General features: G+C 40.4%; 1 protein-coding gene across 1 annotated transcript in view; it reads left to right on the top strand.

The window, feature by feature from the left end:
* The window catches only part of CRLF3 (cytokine receptor like factor 3), a 32,028-nt gene extending 13,540 nt beyond the window's left edge, over window positions 1-18,488 (top strand). The window contains exons 3-8 of the mRNA XM_028520949.2: window positions 1,684-1,771; window positions 2,275-2,452; window positions 3,885-4,107; window positions 4,770-4,902; window positions 15,923-16,035; window positions 17,067-18,488. Of these exons, the coding sequence (XP_028376750.1) occupies window positions 1,684-1,771; window positions 2,275-2,452; window positions 3,885-4,107; window positions 4,770-4,902; window positions 15,923-16,035; window positions 17,067-17,323 (992 nt within the window). The 3' untranslated portion in view covers window positions 17,324-18,488. The remainder of the gene's footprint in view (window positions 1-1,683; window positions 1,772-2,274; window positions 2,453-3,884; window positions 4,108-4,769; window positions 4,903-15,922; window positions 16,036-17,066) is intronic.
* Window positions 18,489-22,868: the final 4,380 nt, after the last annotated feature.

The following is a 22,868-nucleotide window of genomic DNA, read 5'->3' as shown; positions in this document are numbered from 1 at the left end:
TGCAGTCTGAGAAGAGGAGGCAGCAGGGGGTAGAACTCGAAGGGGTGCCAACATTTAAAGGGCAGTTGGGGGGAAAGAGATCCAGGGAAGGCAAGTGAATACCGTCCATTCTGCAGACTGCATGCTGTCAGTGGTACAGGAGAAAAGTGCGCACGGCCCACAAGTCTGTCGTTCCGAGTGGAAATCAATCCCCTTTTTGGTCCCACTTAGAATATGGTTCTAGTATTATCTTGACATGCTAATTATATTTTAGTCTCTTCAATGAGAAGTGCTTATATGCTTTTGACCATCACAGTGCCTCTGAGAAAGAATTTTATTTTATTTATTTATTTTTAGAGAGAGGAGAAGGGAGGAAGAAAGAGAGGGAGAGAAACATCATTGTGTGGTTGGCTTTCGCACACCCCTTACTGAGGACCTGGCCTGCAACCCAGGCATGTGCCCTGACTGGGAATCAAACCAGTGACCCTTTGATGCATAGGCCGGTGCTCAGTCCACTGAGCCACATCAGCCAGGGCTGAAGAAGTGTTTTTAGCAGGACCACAGAATGTCTTTCCCTGGAGGCTTTGCTTTTGGAAACAAACCCAGAAGCAGCTCAGCACAGGTCAGGAGTGCACACCCATCACCCCAAGGACTGAGAAATGTTTTTAGTGTAGAAAATCCTTTGAGGCACATACATGTTTGTACAGCTTCTGATACTTCAGTTATTTTTATAGTTCAGAAATATTTTAAATTTCAAACTCTTTCCTCTCTTCCCCTCCCAAGGGATAAAAACTTATTTATAGGATTTTGAGGATTTTAAGGCGATGTTCAGTGTGTCTCTGTTTTCCTTGTGGTGAGGGAGAGGCTCCTGTTATGTGGCCTCAACAAACTTGAGTCAGTCGGGGAAGAGTCCTGGTGGTGTTCTTCGGGGCTGTGGAAGGACACAGAAGTTGGTTATATATATATATATCACCTTTATAAGCATTTTCTTTTTATTATACCTTGAGTAATTTCTAATCTAATATATGATACCCTTTTAGAAAAACATTACCGTATCTTTTGGTTTTATAAGATCCCATGCCCTGTTATTCCTGGCTCCTGTTGGAGTTGATAAAAGTTTCTGTAGGAGAGATGGAAAAAGTCCCTGGGTCTTCTGCTTTGCATAAAATTCATTGACAAGCCACATTTCCTTGCACAGAACCAAGTAGACATTTCTGGTGAGATGTCACCATTATGGACCCCTTTTCCTCTTGAGCTTAACTTTAGTGTCACTTCTAAAATAGTGTCTACTTTTAGTTTGGGGGCAATTTTTTTTAAAGAACTTTAAATTTTATTTTTGAATTAAAGTTTATATTCAGTGTTATTTTGTATTCGTTTCCAAGTGTACAGCATAGTGGTTAGGCAGTTATATGCTTTACAAAGTGTTTCCCCCAATAAATCCAATACCCACCTGGCACCGTACATAGTGATTACAACATTTCTGACTGTATTCCCTATGCTGTACTTTACATCCCCAGGACTATTTTGTTAACTGCCAATCTGTATTTCTTCATCTCTTCTTCACCTCTTTACTTTTGGGGGATTTGTGGCATCACTTAAGAATTATTTGCAAGAAAACCAGAGAGCTACCCAGGCACGGGTTGTGTTGGTTACTTACAGTGTGGCTGTTTTTCAGTGTGCTGGATCTGTCATTTCTGATTGTAGGTGAAATTGCCATTCTTGGTGGCATAGGAGAACAGAATGAAAAACTGTGGAGCTTTACCAAAAAGGCATCACACATTCAGCTGGACAGGTAAGAGAGTGAGTGCCTTTGGGGCTTACTTTTAAGCATTTAGACTATCTGCCTTTCTTCTACCCCTTGTTAAAGATTCTGATTAAGGGACATAGACAATGTATTTTTCAAAGTTTCACTGCTCCTCACCAGTTTTATTAATCTGAAATAGTTGTGATTATAATCTTTGGTATAGCATTACTACAGATTTTCTTCAATTCTAATGTGTAAGGTAATTGTTAAGTTTTTAAAAATTTGAACATAACGTTGAAATGGGGTCATATCTCAGTAAAACAGATCTTGTGGTATCAACCTGACAACTGTGACCCTGCCAGCTTTTTATCTTCTTGCTTCGATTCATTTGGGAAGAGAATCTTCATGTAACGTCTTGTGAAGCCCCCACTGCCTTGACCATTATTCAGTGGGAGCTTCCACATTCTTCTAGTGTGTGACTGATCTAAAATATTCCTTGTGTTTTTAACTCAGTGAAAAGCCTCATAAGCACATGAGCTTTGTTTCCTCAGCTTACCGGAAGTGCCTCTACTGGTCGATGTGCCTTGTTTATCTGCTCAGTTGGATGACTCAGTTCTTAACATAGTGAAAGACCACATTTTTAAGCACGGAACGGTAGCGTCTCGCCCACCAGTGCAGATAGAAGAACTAACAGAGAAACCGGGAGGCATCCTCGTGCGGTGGTGTAAGGTGGGTAATTCAGAACTGTAGAGTGGCTTCAACATTATGGATTTGAGATGTAGGGGCCTTAATTTTTTTTATTAACTACCTTTGAATATTTTCTAATCTTCATGAACAAAAATCCCTTTTGCTTTATAATTAAAATAAAGTCACGGGGAACTTGAACTGAGGTAGCTTCCCCAGTTTGAGATAAACAGTTTTGAAGGTACTTTTTAAAATCCCTGTATCAAAACATCGCTCCCCAAACTTAAACTCTTGGTGAGTTGAGGATTGCTCCCATTTCTGCTTATTGGAAAAGTCAAATGATGATAGTGAATACTGGGTGTCTGGTATTTTTCTGTTCAACACTCAACAAACATCTCTGAAATAAAAGGTCTGAAGAATGGTTTCTCCACACTCCCAATGTTGCTAAGATTTTTTTGTGTGTGTTAAATCAGTTATGTAGGTGAGCTTCCATATTTTAGATAAAAACTATGTCCACATGAGTCATAGCATTTTGGCTATTTGACAAATACATTATGCAAATTTCGGTGCTCAGCTTCTAGAAACCTCTTCAATGGAATTTTTTTTTTAAATGAAGGCTTAATACAGAGAAGTAGAGATGCTTTTGTTGGTTCAGAACAAGGACCCTTATTCCAATTTTATTCCTTTGCCTGTCGGTGGGCCTACAGTTTCTAGCTTTATTTTTGTTTCTGTTTTTTTTTTTTTGCTGTAAGCATTATTGTTTCCTTGTATACACATGTAAAGTTTCCTTTTTGAAGTGTAGACCTACCTGTTAATTATGAGGTCTTAGAGTATAAGGTGTGTGCTAGGTAATGCTAAACCATTTCCAAAATGATTGTACCAGTAGCAGTTCTGAGTTCCTCCAGCTCTGCATACTGACCAGTATTTGGGATTGTCATACTTCATATTTTTGCTGATAGGGTATCTCATTGTGGTTTTGGGTTATATTTTCCATATTATAAATTTGGTTGGCTATTTTGATGTAGTTTTGGCATTTTTCCATAGAATGCTTACTCATGTCTTTTGCCCATTTTTCTGTTAGGTGGTTGATGATCTATTAATTTTTAGCGGTCCTTTATATATCCTGGATATTAATTCTTTCTTGGTTATATGAATGGTATAGTTTGGGATTCTTATCCTTGAACTTTAAATGTTTTATCTTTGGCATTCTTGTGTAGAAAACCTGCCATTTCATCAAAGAAAGCAGATTTTTTTCCTATCAGACTGGGAAGTTTGAAACACATCGTTCAGTAAAGAAAATAAGAGAAATAATGGTGCAATATTGCCTATGACTTTCCTGAGAATAGCCTATATTGAGCATATGCAGCACATGGGCTTGTATGCTGGGCCCAAAGTGCCCCCTTTCAAAGTTCTTAAACAGTAATGCCGAGAGAAGTTATTCTCTGATTTTTACCTAACATGAAGCCTTTCTCCTTAGGTGGATGACGACTTTACAGCCCAAGATTACAGACTCCAGTTCCGTAAATGTTCTTCAAATCATTTTGAAGATGTATATGTAGGCTCTGAAACTGAATTCATAGTGTTACACATAGACCCCAATGTTGATTATCAGTTCAGAGTCTGCGCCCGAGGAGACGGCCGGCAGGAGTGGAGTCCTTGGAGCGTCCCGCAGACAGGCCACTCCACGCTGGTGCCGCATGGTATGCTGTTACTTCTCACTCCTGAAGCCTGACTGTGTGTAAGAACCCTTGTATTCCGTGCTGTAGGCAGCATGCTGGCAACCCTTTTTTCTAAGGGTAAACCCTGAATTGATGAGACCAACATGGGACATGTCTTCTATCTCCTGTTCAAATAATGTCATATGAATTTTGCAAAATTTTCAACAGCTCTTATCTCCAGAGTCTAAAATAGTGCCACACAGGGTTAGTAGCATCCCCTAAAACCACAGATTTTAAATACTGCAACTGCAGTATTTGATTCAAACCTTCAATATATATCTAGATAGAAGCTTTTTCTCAAAAGTTGTATGCTGTGAAATTGATCTCTTCCGTTTAACAGATTTTGACTCATTTGTTAATTAGTTCTTAATCAGGTTATAATAAGCTCAAGCGTGATTTTATTAGGTAGGCGATACACTTATTTGATCTTCCATGCCAAAATTGTATAAGAATAGACTAAAAGTTTTTTTTTTATTTGTAGGATTAACCATAATGCCGTGTCATAGAAGAATCTTTTTTTTTTATTGAGATTGCTTATGACCCCTAAGAGTAGTCTCTTCTACTTCCACGTCTTATTTAATGTGTCTGTACTGATGATAGCCCTGAAAAGATTCTAATAATTTTCATGTCTGTGCTTTTTAAAGAGTGGACAGCTGGCTTTGAGGGCTACAGTCTGAGCAGTCGAAGAAACATAGCGCTGCGGAACGACTCCGAGTCCTCGGGCGTCCTCTACTCCAGCGCTCCCACCTACTTCTGCGGGCAGACGCTAACGTTCAGGCAAGTAGATATTGGACTGTCTGCCATGTGTGGGCAGTATAATGACGTGTAGAGCGTGTATGAGCTTTGGATTCAAACTCATCCTGACGTTATTCCATCACTCACAGGCAGTGGTACTCTGGGGAGATTTCATTATTTCTCTTGGCTCCGGTTTTCCTATGTATTCATAGGCTAACTGAACATCAACTGAGATAATGTGTATAAAATGCCTTGCTTATGTTTGATGCACAGTGCGTACTCACGTTTAGATCTTCTTGGCACAGAGAGGTCAATAGAATACCTCTCCAAAGTCAACCTTAAGAATTCAGAGGCCCAGAATTTTTTTTTCCTTTGTGAATCAATAAGAGCAGTCTCTGTGAGAGATAACTTATCAGTGTAAACATACTAAATGTGTACGGTAATTCTCTATAAAATAAAACTGAAAATGAATCTTTGTAACTACCAACTAATTTCTGTTTCTTTGTCCATTTCTTCCTGTATGAGAGAAATTTTATTTTTGTGGTTTCAGGTTGTCTGAGATATACTCTCTATGGTTATATTTCGAAGTAGCTCTTCCTAGAAACCACAGCCCAGTTTTGATTTAGAAAAGCAAAGCTTGCTTGATGTTCCCCATGCTCACAGTACAGCAAGCTCACTTCTGAGTTTTGACTCTTGAGATTGTGAGATTTTATTGTGAATGCTTGTCCCAAGTTCCTCTTGTTCTCAGTCCCTGGTCATTTAAGGCATGGACAATATCCGAATGTGTTATCTAAGCAAATGTTGCCATGTTCTTCGACAGCCAAAGGGTTTGAACTGTCAGCAGTTATCAGATATACTCTCTCTCATTTCTGATACTTCTTCTCACCCCTTACATTATAAGTAATGACTTAATAACCAGAAAAGCACCAACTGAGAAAGAGAAATAAGGAGTCTAGTGCCTGAAGTCTATTAAATCATTCCCCAAATAACCATGAGTCTTCTATACTAACGTACTCCTCCTTTGTTTATGTCCCTTCTTTACAAAAATACTTCCATTAGCAAATCTCCTGAGAACAGGGTAATTCCATGTAATGGTAGGGCTTGCTGAGTTGATAGATTTAGGCCAGATATCACAGACCATAACAAGATTAATAATCACAGTAATAACAATTGCAATTAATATTTAAAGAGTATTTACTATGTGCCAGGTACTGTTCTAAACATTTTACTTGTCTCAACTCATTTGATTCTCACAATAACCCAAGGAAATAGGTGCAGTTACTCATTTTAGGGTGAGGATGCCGAGGCACAGAGAAGTCACTTACCCACTGTCACGTAACTCATAAAGGCAAAATGAGGGTTTAAGTCCTGGCAGTCTGCCTTCAGAATCTGTGATCTTAACAGCTAGTCTGTATTGCTTCTTGTTTGTCTTCCTGGAACAGTAAACATGGTTCTTAGTGCTAAAATCTATAGTTTTTCTGCTACTGTAACCTTAGTTCTTTTACCTTTTTGTCTTCTGTGAACTTTATCTCTGGTTGAATGGTGACCTGATGCTCTTAAATTCTCCCTCTGTGCCTCTGACCAGTGTGGCTGAGTTAGTTGGCCATTGTCCTGTAGAGAAAAACGTCACTGGTTCAATTCCCAGTCAGGACACATGCCTGGAGTGTGGGTTCGGTTCCCTCCCTGGTCTGGGCACGAAGTAGAGACAACTAATCATTGTTTCTCTCTCACGTTAATGTTTCTCTCTCTTTCTCCTTCCCTTCCCCTCTCTCTAAAAATAAATAAATAAAATCCTTAAATTCTTCCTCTGTGAACACTGGGAAGGTCTGATAAGATGGCATACTTAGGTTTGTTTCTTAAGTCATTCAGTAAATATTTATTGATTAAATTTAAATCCACTTGCTCTCTGTGGACAGTAGGCTTCGATAAATCATCATTTAGTTCCTCCAGAGACCCTGGACTGAGCCCTCCTTGGCAGGGCAATGAACCGAAACTTAGTTAAGCTCAGTATTATCTTAGCCATACTTTTGCCTTTTTATTCTTTTTTCCTCTGAATGTGGAATGAAAATGTTTCCTCTCCTTATTTAAAAGAATTTCAGGCATCAGCAGTTAGGTCAGAAGATGTGAGTTGGGTGGGCACCTCCATGTATGAGGGAGGGAGCGATGGGCCTACTTGAAAAAAGGTAAACTTTGTTCAGTTTTTTTAGGGTGTTTGAGGGCCTTGTAGTTGGGAGGAAGGTTGTACTCCTGTAGGCACTGCCCTGTTGCTTAGCCCGATCTGTTTCCTGCTGAAGTTTCTGGAATGTTTGGAGCTGCTGAAGTCAGAGAAGCCAGTTTCTGGCTGGCTCTTCACTGTCTGTAGAGCCCAGTTTCGTTTGGTGCCCAGGTCTGCTAGCAGCCCCTCCTGCCAGGCCTCGCCCTGATTTCCTGTCTCAACGTTCCTGCTTTCCCTTTCCTTGCTTCTGAGATTCCCTGCTCTTATTATTTTTAAACCATAGTTTTACTTTTTCTTCTCTACTACCTCTTTTCTTTAAAATAGCTTCCTTTCAAACATCCTTCCTTAATCCTAATAGCATAGGAAGTTATTGCCTTCCTTTCACAGATGAAGAAACAAAAGCACAGAGAGACTAGTGAGTGTCAGTGTTCAAATCCTGGCCGTCGAGCCCCAAAGTCTGTGTTCTTAACCATTGTGCTACCTTGCCTCTCCCAAGTAACATGAGGTGGTAAATCAAGGGGCATTTGGCTGGTTATTTTTATTAACTTTTTCCTTCAAGGAACATAAAAAATTAATGTTCCACTTATCTGTTGTGTAACAAACTATCCCCAAACTTAGAGGCTTAAAACAATAGTCATTTATTTTGCTTAGGAAACTACAGTTCGCAGAGCTTGGCGAGTTCAGTCATCCCTGCTTATGTGGTGTTAGCTGGGGTAGTTTGACTAGGGATGGTGCATCTGTTTCCAAGGTAGCTCAATCACACGCCTGGCAGGTCGGTGCTGGTTCTTGGTGTCTCTACCTGTAGTCCTCCAGGAGCTCCTTGGGCTTCCCTTCAGCATGCTGGCTGGGTTCCAACAATGAACATCCCAAAAGATAGGAAATGGAGACTGTCAGTTCTTAAGATGAGTCTAGAAATTGCCAGTGTCACTTCTACTACATTCTGTTGCTCAGCCAGTCACAGACTCATGATCCCAGGGAAGGGATCCCCACTTCTGATGGGAGGAGCGTCCAGGAATTTGGGGGCTTTATCTTAGGAATGTCATGGTTGCATTTCTTAGAAATGCCAAGATTAAGCAAGCTGCCTGAGGTTGTACAGATTGTTCATCGTGACGCTGAGATTCAAATCCTGGTAGACTAGCCCAGCAGGACTCTGCTTTGACTTAGAGTAAGGCAGGAGGCCATTGAAGGATATTGAGCAAATGAATGGCATGATCTGACAAATGTTTCACAGGTCATTTTGGCTGCTATATGGAAAATAGTCTATGAAGTGATATGGGTAGGGAGGGAGACCAGTTATAAAGATGTAAAAGTAATCTTGGTGGGAGCTAGTGGTGGCTCGGACCAGGGAGAAGCAGTGGAGGTAACGGTAAGTGATCAGAATCCAGGTACATTTGGAAGGAAAAACTAGACGATTGACTGAAGGATTGGTTGCGGGATGTCAGAAAGAAAGGAGTCAGGTATGGCTGCCAGGGGTTTTGGACGCAGTCACTGTTAGGACAGAATTGCCATTTACTGGGGGAGGAGGAGCATATTTCTGGGTGAATGTTATTTATTCTTTCACAAATTAAATGTGAGTTTTTTATTAGACATACAAGGGAAGATGTAGACAGTTGAATGCGTAATTCTGGAGTTTAGTGAAACGGGCCAGGCTGGAGATATTAACTTGAGAATATTTAGCATATAGATAAGTATTTAGAGCTGTGGAATTGGATGAGATCAGCCAGGAAATAAATGTAGATAAAAGACATTGTTGGGGAGAAAAGGAAGAACCAGCAAAGAATTCTCAAGAGGAGTAGCAGGTGAGGAGGGAGACAGGAAAAGTGGGAGCATGGCTGGCCTGGAAGCCAAGCAGAGGGAGTGTTTCAGAGAGTGATCAGTTGTGTCGGCTGCTGCAGGTGAAGGGAGGTCTGAGAAGTGACCTCGGGGTTTTCAAGGCAGTGACCGACACGAGCCGTTTCAGTGGAGCCGTTGTAGAGGTGAAGCCCTTTCCCAGCGGGTTCAAAAGAAAGAAAGGGAACTTCTGGGACCAGTAGACTCACGGTAGCATCTTAGTTCTGAATTTTTTCACTTTTTGAATCTGGAGTAATAACAAGAATAGAGGTGAGAGGACCCATAAGTGGTTTTTCAACAGATCTGTGAGGCACAGAAAACTTATATTCCAAATTAGTTGTCGGTACTTCCTCAGCCACAGCTAGGCAGGAAATCCACTGAGGAAATCATGATAGTTTGCTGAGGGAAAAAAATGCTGAATGTGGAGGGGCCAGTGTCAGAAGTCTCCAAATACGCAGTCCCAGAGTGAGACGGCCCCGCCCGAAGACTGCGAACAGAGCTGTGACCGACCAACGCCCAAAGGCTCTGCGTGAGGAAACACAGAAAAGTGGGAAATGCCCAGGGGAGTCCAGAGTGCATCATCTTCAAAAACAAGAATTAGGTCTCTTGGTGCCACTGGTCTGTGAAGCAGCCTTTTGAGAAACCAGAGAAGTTCAGATCTGGCAATAGAAACTCTTGAACCAGATGAGGTTTCAAGTGTCAGAGGAGACATTGCTTCACAGGGGAGCCACGCCACAAGGCAACACATGCCTACAGCGATGGGGAGGATGGGCATCGAGCTGTAAATCTGAAAGTTCCTCTGGTTTTCCACCCACTTCCTTACATCCCTCTCACTATGACAAGAAAACCCAATTAAATAATACAAATAACACAAAATGAATGCTCGTAGTTCTGTACAATGATATGATAAGAGGAAAACATTAAAAAGAGAAGTGAATCTTTTCTACAGTTGATGAAAACACAACAGCAAAAATATTAGCAGAAATGAGGAATAAATTATATTCCGTGTTCTAATATTAATTAAAAAAAGAAAAGCTAGCCCTGGCTGGCGTAGCTCAGTGGATTGAGCGTGGGCTGCGAAACAAAGTGTTGCAGGTGCGATTCCCAGTCAGGGTACATTCCTGGGTTGCAGGCCACGGCCCCCAACAACCGTACATTGATGTTTCTCTCTCTCTCTCTTTCTCCCTCCCTTCCCTCTCTAAAAATAAATAAATAAAATCTTAAAAAAAAAAAAAAAAAGCTTAATGAGTTGGCCAAACCAAAGGTTAAGAGCACAGTCTTTCAAAAGATGGCCCTCACTTCAGATGCCACCTGCAAGGTCAGGGGCGCCCAGGGCCCACCCTCACTTCTAACTTTACACAGATGGCTTCATATCTCTGGGAGTCCCACACCACCATCAGGTTCTGTAATCCCCTAAAATGACTCACAGAACTTAGGAAAGCAACTACATTTCTGATTACGGTTTTACTGTAACAAGGGGATACAAATCAGAACCCACCAAAGGGAGAGATGCAGAGGGAGAGATGCAGTCTGGGAAGGTTCCAAACGCGACACTTCCCTTGTCCTCGGGGATGCATGGCCCTCTAGCATGACAGTACATGAAGAGTGTTGAAACCAAGGCTGCTCACTCAAACTCCAGTGTCCAGGATTTTATTGGGGATTTTTAAAAAGATTTTATTTATTTATTTTTAGAGACAGGAAAGGGAAGGAGAAAGAGAGGGAGAGAAACATCAGTGTGTGTGGTTGCTACTTGCGCATCCCCTACTGGGGGCCTGGCCTGCACCCCAGGCATGTGCCCTGATTGGGAGTGAACCAGCCACCCTTTGGTTCATAGGCTGGCACTCAATCCACTGAGCCACACCAGCCAGGGCTTTTGGGGATGTTTTTATGGAGGCATGGTTGATTAGATCATTCCCTGCTTGACTCAGTGTTCATCTCCCCTGCCCTCCCAGGAGACTGGGCTGATACTATGTAGCTCAAAGCCTCACACCTCTAATCACGTGATGGATCTTTCTGGGGTGACCTGCTCCCATTCCGAATCAGATTGTTAGCACCAACTATCTAGGGACCCACCTGAGCACCTCATTAGCATAAAGTATCAGTGTGGTCTGGGGGCCCACCACGAATAACAAAGATACTCCTATCACTTGGGAAATTCTAGTGGTTTAGAGGTTACTTCCCAGGGTCAAGACAAGCCAAATTCTTCACTGCACAATAATGTAACAAATGTCTGATATCTTCTTTTCAGAATTAATAATATTAGCCTGTTTTTATTTTTTCAGAGAAACAAAATGTTAGAAATATTAGGGATAAAATTCATGTATCTTGTGTTCTTCATATCTCCCCTACATATATATTTATCCATATAGCATTTTATGTGTTCTTAAAATCTTATAAAACATAATTTCAGGCTTAGAAAAATTGTAAGAATAATACAAAGAATTCCAAAACCCTTCACTCAGATTCCTCAGTACTATATTTGCTTCATCATTTTGTCTACTTTTTTCCTCCCAAAATCATTTTCAGTATTTTATAAAAACAAATTATCATTGATATAATACTAGTATCTAACCTACAGACCTTATCAGATTTAATTATCCCAATTTATGTTTTTTATAGAAAAAAATAATCTTGGATCATGTGGTATAATCAGTTGTCATGTCTCTTTAGTCTCTTTTTTTAAATACAGATTTCATTTATTTATTTTTAGAAATAGGGGAAGCGGGGGAGAAAGAGAGGGAGAGAAACATTGATGATATGTGAAAGATACATCAGTTGCCTCTCATTGTCCCCAACCTGGGACCCAGCCCACAACCCAGGCATGGGTCCTGACTGGGAGTCAAACTGGAGACCTTTTGGCTCACAGGCCGGTACTCAATCCACTGAGCCACACTAGCCAGGGTTCTTTAGTCTCTTTTAACCTGGAACAGTTTCTCCATTTATTTTAATTTTTATGATATTGACAACTTTGAAGAGTACAGGCCAATTATTTTATAGAATATCCCTCAGTTTGAGTTTGTTTAATGTTTCTTAATGATTGGATTCAGGTTATGCATATTTTACATAACCTGATATGAATTCTCTAGGATATATATACCCAGAAGTGAAATTGCCAACTCATGTGGTAGTTCTATTTTTAATTTTATGAGGAACCCTCATATGTTTTACATAACAGCTGCATCATTTTAGATTCCCATCAAGAGTGTAGTGCTTTGTGTAGGATTTTTGCATCTGTAGTCATCAGAGTTGTTGGCCTGTAGTTAGTTTTCTTTTCTTGTGTCTTTTTGTGATTTTGATTTCAGGATACTATGAAGCCAGTTGGACCTGGCCCTTGTGTATGCGTGTGTTGTTGGGGAGGTTTCTGATTATTGATTTATTGTACTTTCTAGTTATAAGTCTTTTCAGGTTTTCTCTTTTTTAGAAAAAATATTTTTATGTATTGATTAATATTGGAGAGACAGAAAGGGAAAGAGAAACATCGATTTGTTGATCCATTTACTTATGCATGCATTGTCTGTTTCTTATATGTGCTCTGACCAGGGATCGAACCCACAACCTTGATGCAGCAGGTTGATGCTCTAACCCCCTGAGCTCCTTGGCCAGGCAGGTTACTCTTTCTTCACTGTTAGTCTTGGTAGGTTATATATGTAGGAATTTATCCATGTTGTTTAGGTTATTCAATTTTGGTGTATACTGTTCATAGGAGTCTCTTGTAAGCCTTTTAAGTTCTGTGCAATCAGTTGTAATATCTCCTCTTTCATTTCTGACTTTATTTGCATCTTCTTTATTTTAGTTAATCCACTGAAAGTTTATTTGTTTTCTTGATAATTTCAAAAAACCAACTGTTTGTTTTGTTGATTTTCTATTCTCTATTCCTTTTTTCTGCTAACTTTGGGCTTATCTTGTTCTTTTCATTCCTTAAGGTGTAAAATCAAGGGTTTTTTTTTTTGCTTGTTTGTTTTGTTTTGGGTTTTTTTTTCTTTAGATCACATTTTTTAATGGATAAACGCTATTTTTTCAGTCATTTTTTATTTTTCAATTACAATTGGCATACAATTATATTAGTTTCAGGTGTATACCCCAGTGATGACATTCTAAAGCTTACCAAGTAACCATCCTTTTAAATTTCATTCCTGTTGACACCATACATAGTTATTCTCTATGCTTACATCCCCATGACTGACTAATGTGTAAATACCAGTTTGTACTTCTTAATCCCTTCCTCTTCCTCACCCCTCCCCCCAACTCCTCTCCCATCTGGCAACCCTTGGCATGTTCTCTGCATCTAAGAGTCTGTTTCTGTTCTGCTTATTTGTTTATTTCGATTTTTAGATTCAATTGTTTATGATAGGTATATATTTATTGCCATTTTGTTCATGTTTGATCTTCTCCTTCTCCTCCTCCTCCTCCTCCTCTTCACTCTTCTTCTCCCCTCCTTCCTTTCCCCTCCTCCTTCTTGACCCTTTAGGATTTCATGTAATACTGGTTTAGTGGTAATGAATTCCTTTAGCTTTTTCTTATCTGGGAAGCTCTTTATCTGTCCTTCGATTCTAAATGATAGCTTTGCTGGGTAGAGTAATCTTGGTTGTAGGTCCTGGCTTTTCATCACTTTGAATACTTCTTGCCACTCCCTTCTGGCCTGCAAAGTTTCTGTTGAGAAATCCCCTGACAGTCTTATGGGAACTCCCTTACAGGTAACTAACTGCGTTTGAGATTCTTTCTTTGTCTTTAACCTTTTACATTTTAATTATGGTATATCTTGGTGTGGATTTATCTTGTTTGGGACTCTCCGTGCTTCCTGGACTTGTATGTCTATTTCCTTCACCAGGTAAAGGAAGCTTTCTGTCATTATTTTTTCAAATAGGTTTTCGATCTCTTGCTCTCTCTCTTCTCCTTCTGGCACCCTCATAATGTGAATGTTGATATGCTTGAAGGTATCCTAGAGGTTCTTACACTATCTTCATATTTTTTAATTCTTTTTGCTGTTCCGATTGGGTGTTTTATGCTTCATTATATTCCAAATCACTGAATTGATTCTCAGTGTCATCTACTCTACTGTTGATTTGCTGTAAATAATTCTTTGTTTCAGTTAGTGTAGTCTTCATTTCTGACTGGTCTTTTTTTTACACTGTTGAAGTTCTCACCAAGTTCCTTGAGCATCCTTATAACCATTGTTTTGAATTCTGTGTCTGGTAGTTGGCTTCCCTCCATTTCATTTAGTTCTTTTTTTTTATTTTTAAAAGAGATTTATTTATGTATTTATTTTTAGAGAGAAGGGAAGGGAGAGAGAAAGAGAGAAAAACATTGATGTGTGGTTGCATCTCGTGTCCCCCACTGGGGACCTGGCATGCAACCCAGGCATGTGCCCTGACAGGGAATTAAACCAGCGACCCTTTGGTTTGCAGCCTGTGCTCAATCCACTGAGCCACACCAGCCAGGGCTCATTATGTTTTTCTGGAGATTTCTCCTCTTCTTTCATTTGGGTCCTGTTTATTTGTCTCCACATTTTTGGCTGCTCCCCTATTTGTTTCTATGCATTAGGTAGAGCTGGTATATCTCCTGGCCTTGGTAGAGCAACCTTGTGTAATAGGTGTCCTGTTGGTCTTAGTGGTGCAGCCTGCCAAGTCACCTGAGCCAGGTGCTCCAGATGTGCACCTGTTTCAGCTGTGTGCACTGTTCTGTTGTAGTTGAGCCTTGACTTTTGTTGGCATCACTAGGAGGGATAGACCCCCATGCCAATTGTCTGTGAGGACCAGCTGTGACTACAGTGGAAGAGCTGCTATGCAGGAGACAACCCTGTGGACCAGGACTTGCTTCACTGGGGCTTTGGCGCTCACCAAGTCCACCCCTTGAGTGTGTCACTTGTAGGGGTGGTAGGGGTGTAATCAGGCATGATCTATAGCTGTCTACCAGGTGTACCTCCTGCTAGGAGCAAAGTCAGCCACCACCTTTGCCCTGCCTGGGGCCACCTGGCACAAGCTACAGAGTGTTCTGCAGATGGCTGCTACATGTGTTGGTTTTGGAGGTGCCCAGGAGAGGCCAAGCTGTGAACCAAGGCTGGCTGTCACTAGTACCAGGCCTGGGGACACTTAGCGAGCAGTAAGGCATACACAGAGGCCAGATGTTGCTTGTTTGAGACATTTTAGAAAAGTCCAAAGCATGAGGCAAGACAGACCCAGACATGCTGAAAATGTTGCATATCTTCTTACACCTTCAGTATTAAAATGGCTGCACAGCCCTGTCTGGTGTGGCTTAGTGGATTGAGCGCTGGCCTGCAAACCAGAAAGTAGTCAGTTTGATTCCCTGACAGGGCACATTCCTGGGGTGCAGGCCAGGTCCCCAGTTGGTGGTGTGCAAGAGGCAACCAACCGATCAATGTTTCTCTCACACATCAGTGTTTTTCTCCCTCTCTTTCTCCTTTCCCCTCTCTCTAAAAACTAAATTAAATCTTTAAAAATTTTATAAGTGAAAAATAAAATAGCTGCATAAAAGTTCACCAATTTTGGTTTTTAAAAAATACCCACTGCTATGACAGTTGTCACACTATAATCTAACAAAATTGTTTTGAATGAAGGTAAAGACAACTAAGCACTACCAGAGCCATTGTACGGAAAAACCAAATGAACTTTTTGGCCAATCCAGTAGATAAATACAAAATTTTAGAATGGTGCCTGAAATACTAGGTAGTTGTTAGGTATTATTTTTTTAAAGATTTTATTTATTTATTTTTAGAGAGAGGGGAAGGGAGGGAGAAAGAGGGGAGGTGAAACATCAACGTGTGGTTGCCTCTTGCGCACCCTCTGCTGGGGACCTGGCCAGCAACCCAGGCATGTGCTCTGACTGGGAATCAAACTGGCAATGTTTTAGTTTATAGGCCAGTGCTCTGTCCACTGAGCCACACCAGCCAGGGCTGTTAGCTATTATTAACAGCAGTTGTGATGAGATTATTGTTTTTATGCTTAATAACTGTTACATATCACGTTAAGAAAAGGTCGAATGATCTTTCTACATTTGCAGAGTTGAAACTGTGGGACAACCAGACAGGAGAGACAGCATAGGCGTGTGTGCAGAAAAACAGAATGGATACGACTCTCTACAGCGGGACCAAGCCGTGTGCATTAGTACAAACGGTGAGAAGGAACTGCCATTCTCTCTGAAATGTATGAATGACCAGAGCAAGATATAAGTCTGTCCCAGTATCACACATTTCTCGCAGGAGATGAGAAGATACGGGTCTTAATGACATACTACATGGCAGCTGTGTACCAGGCATTGTTCTATACCCTTCATAAATCATAAATTGTTTAACCCCTTTAACAAATTTTTGTAGTGGAGAGTAGTAGTATTTCCACTTTAGAGGTGATGAAAACTGAGCCAACGAAGGTTAAATGACTGGAGGCAGTGGGCTGGGATTTGCTCCAGGGAGTCACCTCTGCGTTCTGTGTGCACCGGTCGCCTACATTCCCTGTAGGTTTGGGCTCCAGGGAGAGAGTTCACTTAATTTCTTACATTTCCCTAGGAAGTTTGGTTCCTTACATCACGGTAATTACACTTTCAAAAATCATGTTAAGACATGTTAGTATTTTGTGTGGGCGAGGCAGTGTAAGTAGAACAGGGTTCTTCTTTATTCCATGTGAAAGTCTTGCTCTTCCACAGGGTGTAGTTTTACAATGGAATCAAGTTTCTTTTGATGCCATCCATATGGGAAATTCATAGTTTCTTTTTTTGCTTTTTGTTTTTTTTTAGCAACCAATGAAAGCATCAATAAATGGAACAACAAATCAATGTTTCTCTCTCTCTCCCCACTCTTCCTCTCTCTCAAATCAATAAACAAGAATTTTTAAAAAGGAAAGTCTAATTTTCAAGTGCTGGTGAAAGCGTGGCCCAGCCAGCGTTCACTGTGCCCCTGGCCGCAGCCTGCAGTCTCTGTGCTAAAAGAGCAGAACCCTCGACCAGAACGCTAACATGTTATTAAAGCTTTAGCTTTTTCTTTCTGTCATGAGGATGAGGGTTAATTAAATGCATTATCTTTGACCAGTTGGCATTCCAAAATGTTTTCTTTATTTGAATTAGGAAATTAGTTGTGTTATCAATAATCTAGAGTCTATTTCACTTCTAAGTTATTGCTCACATGTAAAGACTTTTTACCTTAACATTCTAGGTGCAGTTTTTGTAAATGGAAAAGAAATGACTAATCAGTTGCCTGCCGTTACCACTGGGTCCACTGTCACATTTGACATTGAAGCTGTGACTCTAGGAGCCACCAACAATAACGAAGGCGGAAACTTCAAGCTTCGAGTAACTATTAGCTCAAATAACAGAGAAGTGGTTTTTGATTGGTTACTCGATCAATATTGTGTCTCTCTTTACTTTGGATGTTCATTTTTTTATCCTGGATGGAAAGTATTGGTGTTCTAGATTTTTGGGTGATTGGCTTTGGTTTACAAGATTTTAATGTAGCTGCTCTCATCCTAATGTATAATTGAAGAAAACAAAAACAGCTTCTCTCAGTTAAGCCACTGGAAGTGGGAATAGTTTATTGGATTTATTTTGGAATATTTTAGCAGTATGGGACTTGCACATTGTGGACAAAACCATAATGCAGTCATTTTTATTCTTAGCATAGTGTTAACTGAAATATCACATCACAGTAAAAATCAAATTGGCTTTTAAAATACTAAGAGATAAAGCCCTCCACCCTCCAGTTTACTTTGTCCAGTTGGTTTCAGAACAGAAAAATGAATGTCACATTATTGTATTAAATCTCCGTCTTCCAAAGACCCGAGGCCGTGGGAGAGTTCGGTGTCGAACGGCAGGGACAGGCCGGGCGGAAGCCCAGGCCCCATAGCGCCTGTTCCCTGGTGTGCTCTCCACACGAGTGTCGAATGTGCTCTCTGTGTTCAGGTGTGTGTACGCGGTATTGAATTTTATCTCGTGTTCAGTATTCTTAAAGCCCCTAAAGCATGATAATCTCTGCATCCATTTTGTAATTACTGAGGAAATGTCTACAACAGGCAAAAATGTTTTCCTTTGTTCTTTTCTTACTATTTGATTCACGATAGGCTAAAGGATTTTTACAGGGTAAAACTACGTGTGGGAGCAGCGTGCACAGTAGTGTTAGCCATTTCCCCTGTGTGTAACATGTACATGCCCAGACCCGGCTGCAGTGCTGTACAAACGACTGTTTTTAGGGGATGAGCTGCAGTCAGTTTGTTGTCAGTTTCGTAGATGGTCTTAGTGGGCTGAGCAAATGTATGGGCTGAATACTTGACCTATTTTTGGCAACTTAAATTTGTGTAAAATATTTATTTGAAGGACTTACTTAGTATGTAAAAATGAGTATCTTATCTTGCTATATACCAATCTATAGATTTTTTAATGTGAATTTTTTTTTAATTTTTAACAGTAGAAAAGCAAGTTTGATATTTTTGTAAAATAATTTATTTGGGGATTCAAATTCCCTGTGAGACAATCGACCTTTTTCACTTGCCTTTTTATGTATAAGTGAGTCATCTTTCACTGAAGACGTGCTAGAATGTAGCTGCCTGGGAAAACTGTCTGAAACGAAATTAAAAACTGTAAGTTAAACGTGTGCATTTTTTTTCTTCTATGATACTTGATGAATCTCATTTTAATCTTTACTTTTAAGTAGAGGGAGAAAAGAGTTGCCCGTGGCTCCAGTCATTTTAATTCAGATATTGTAACTTGTGGAAAGGTACTAATATTCCGTGTATAAGCTTACTCACACTGATATTCTCTGGTACTTAGTACAGTGCCTGACACATAACGTGGGTGCAATAAATGTCTGACTGAGTGAATGTAGATGAGTTACCTCCAGAATGTCATCTCATGGCCTTCATTCAGCAAATATTTGTTAAACACCTTCATTTCTTCTCCTCCATTGGAGAATGACGTCTTAAATTTACACCTATAGAATCTGCCTATTCACAGAAGTGATGTAAACCTAATTTAATTTTAGACAGGTATGGATTTTGATTTTGAACTCTGAAACTAATTTAAATATTGATAGTTTTTCTTGAACTGTGAGCAGAAGATTTTGTTAAAAGCCATTCTGTTGAAATAGATAAAGGAACCTAGTATTCCAAGTCTGTGTGCTTGGAGGGACAAGAAAGTTTGGGTGATGAAAACGATGATAAGAATTGATGTTTATTGGGTAGAAGTGACTTCCAGCCAAAATGGAGCACGTGTATAATTGTATTGTACTGTGTACGTAGACACATTGTACCTCCTCGCACAACCAAAAGAAGGACCACAACAAATTTAAAAACAAAAAAAACCTCAGAACTGACAGAAAATTGAACTGTATGGAAGTCCAACAACCAAGGAATTAAAGAAGAAACACTCATCCAGACTGGTAGGAGGGGTGGAGACGGGCAGCCTCATGGAGAGGACTTGTGGCAAAGCAGCGGCTGGAGGACCAGGCAGTCTCATATTCACATGCAGATAAACCAGGAGGAACAACAAAGGTGAGACAAACCGTGCAACCTTTTATTTCCAATGCTGGGAAATAAAGCCTCAAACCGCTGACTGAAGACATCTGTGGGGGTTGTGGTGGCAGGAGAAACTACCGGCCTCACAGGAGAGTTCCTTAGAGAAACCCAGAGGGTCCTAGAATGTACACAAACCTACCCACCTGGGTAATCAGCACCAGAAGGGCCCAGTTTGCTTGTGGGTAGCGGGGAAAGTGACTGAAATCCCGCAGAGAGCAAAGCAAGCAGCATTGTTCCCTCTTGGACCCCCACATACAGCATCAGCATCACAAGACAGCAGCGTGAGTTGCCCCACCCTGATGAACACCTAAGGCTCCGCCCCTTACTACATAACAGGTGTGCTGAGACAAAAAAAATGGCCCAAATGAGAGAACAGGTGAAAGCTCCAGAAAAAACACAACTAAGTGACAAAGAGATAGCCAGCCTATCAGATGCATAGTTCAAAACACTGGTAATCAGGATGCTCACAAAAATGGTTGAATATGGTTGCAAATGAGAGGACAAAATGAAGGCTATGAAAAGTGAAATAAAGGAAAATATACAGGAAACCAATAGTGACAGGAAGGAAACTAGGACTCAAACCAACGGTTTGGATCATAAGGAAGAAATAAACATTCAACCAGAACAGAATGAAGAAGCAATAATTAAAAAAAAGTGAGGACAGGCTTAGGAACCTTCAGGATATCTTTAAATGTTCCAACATCTGAATCATAGGGGTACCAGGAGAAGAGGAAGAGCAAGACATTGAAAACTTATTTGAAAACGTAATGAAGGAGAATGTCCCAATCTGGCAACGGATTTAGACTTTCAGAAAATCCAGAAGCACAGAGAGTCCCAAAGAAGTTGGACCCAAGGAGGAACACACCAAGGCACATCATAATTACATTACCCAAGATTAAAGGAGAGAATCTTAAGAGCAGCAAGAGGAAAGGAGAGAGTTACCTACAAGGAGTTCCCATCAGACTGTCAGCTGATTTCTCAAAAGAAACCTTGCAGACAAGAAGGGGCTAGAAAGAAGTATTCAAAGTCATGAAAGGCAAGGGCCTACATCCAAGATTACTCTGTCCAGCAAAGCTGTCATTTAGAATGGAAGGGCAGATAAAGTGCTTCCCAGGTAAGGTCAAGTTAAAGGAGTTCATCATCACCAAGCCCTTATTATATGAAATGTTAAAGGGGCTTATCTAAGAAAAAGAAGATTAAAAATATGAACAGTAAAATGACAACACACTCACAGCTATTAACAACAAAACCTAGAAAAAAACTCCACAAACAAACTAAGCAACAACTAGAACAGGAACAGAATCATAGAAATGGAGATCACATAGAGGGTTAGCAACAGGGGAGTGGCAGGGAGAGAGAGGGGGAAAAGGTACAGAGAATAAGTAGCATAAATGGTAGGCAGAAAATAGACAGGGGAGGTTAAGAATAGTACAGGAAATATAGAAACCAAAGAACTTGTATCTATGAGCCATGGACTTGAACTAAAGAGGGGGAATGCAGGTGGAAGGGGGTCTGCAGGGCAGAGGGGAACAAAGAGAAAAATGGGACAACTGTAATAGCATAGCTAGTAAAATATATTTTTAAAAAATTGAAGCCCTGGCTGGTGTGGCTCAGTGGATTGAGCACTGGCCTACGAACCAAAGGGTCGCTGGTTTGATTCCCAATCAAGGCACATGCCTGGGTTGCAGGCCATGTCCCCAGTAGTGGGTGTGTGAGAGGCAACCACACATTGATGTTTCCCTCTTTTTCTCCCTCCCTTCCCCTCTCTAAAAATCAAATAAAATCTAAAAAAAAAATTGGTATTTATTGAACCTCTACTGTATACATCAGCATAATGCTAAATTTTCCAAATGTATTCATTATCCAATTTAATCTACATATCATACATATATACTGTCATTACTATTATGTCTACCTTACAAATGAGAACATTTATGCTCAAAGGATTGAATTTGGCTACGGTCATGACCAATGACTAGTGTAGTTAGGACTGTAGCCCCAACCTATTCGCTCTGGAGCCACAGCTCATCACGGCTGTGCTGCTGGGAGGGGTGAAACTGAGGGGAAAGCCCCAGGTGTGGATAATAACCAACCACTGGATAAACGGTAGAAAACTGCAGGAGTAGCACTGAGAAAGGACAGATTGAATTTGCCTGAAGATCTCGGGGAGTAAAGTAGATCTTAAAAAATGAGTAGAAATTTGATAAACTCATTGCAGGCATTGGAAGCAGAAGGGAAAGCATTTGCAGCCGTGATGGAGGTAAGAACGGTGTACGTGAGGGCATCCCCTCCCTAGACTCGCGGAGGAGGGGGTGAGCGAGCCTGCAGTGAGGGCCCGAGGGGGACGGAGAAGTTGCATGTTTCCTACTTTTTTGAAACTGCCACACTGATTTCCAGTAAGGGGCTCCACCATTTTTACATTCCTTCTAGCAATGTGTTCTTTGAATCCTCGGTATTGGTTCTCAATTTTTTATTTTAGCCTTTCTGATAAATGTGTCGTGATATCTCATTGTGGTTTTAATTTGCATTTCTAATGACATGGAACATCTTTTCATGTTTTTTTGCCATCAGTAAATCCGCTCCAGTGAACAGTCTTTTACTTATTTTGTAATTGGATTGTTTATTTACTGTTAAGTTTTAGTAGTCTTGATGTATTCTAGAGAGCAGTGCATTGTTGGGTATGTGATTTGCAAATATCTTGTCTGTGGCATGTCTTTTCATCCATTACCAGGGTCTCTCCTAGAGCAAGAGTTTCTAATTTTGATGAAGTTCAATTTATTAATTTTTTCTTTTAAAGATCAGGCTTTTGGTGTCAAGTCTAAGAAGAATTCTGACTAGCCCTAGATCCCAAAGATTTTCTCCTATGTTTTTTCCTGAAAGTTTTATAGTTTAACATACTACATTTAAGTCTGATACATTTTTTATTTAATTTTTGTATAAGGTGTAAGCCTTAGGTTGAGGTTCATTTGAGAACATATCTGTTCACGTAGACGTCCAATTACTCTAGTACTGTTTGTTATAAAGGCTGTCTTTCCTCCACTGAATGGCTTTTGCACCTTGGTCAAAATCAGTTGCGCATGTTCGTGTGAGTCTGTTTCTGGGTTCTCTGTTCTGTTCCATCAATCTGCGGGTCTGTCCCGCTGCCACTACCAGCGGAGTCTGATTACTGAGCTATACAATATTTTAAAATCAGGTAGAGCTGATTCCTCTCTTATTCATCGTTTTCCAAATTGTTTTAGCTATTCCAGTTCCATTGTCTTTTCATGCAGATTTTAGAGTAATCTTTATCTACAAAAATCTTTGCTGGAATTTTGATCGAAATTGCATTAAACCTGTATGACAGTGAAGAATTTATCTCTTTACTGTGTTGAGTTTTCCAATTCATGAACTCAGTATGTTCCTCCTATTTAGATCTTTGATTTTTTAAAAAAAGATTTTATTTATTATTTTTA

This window comes from Phyllostomus discolor, chromosome 8 (genome assembly GCF_004126475.2).
Source record: "Phyllostomus discolor isolate MPI-MPIP mPhyDis1 chromosome 8, mPhyDis1.pri.v3, whole genome shotgun sequence".
In the NCBI taxonomy this organism is placed as follows: Eukaryota; Metazoa; Chordata; class Mammalia; order Chiroptera; family Phyllostomidae; genus Phyllostomus; species Phyllostomus discolor.
The sequence above is the reverse complement of the archived record's forward strand: the minus strand, read 5'-3'. Positions and strand labels throughout refer to the sequence as shown.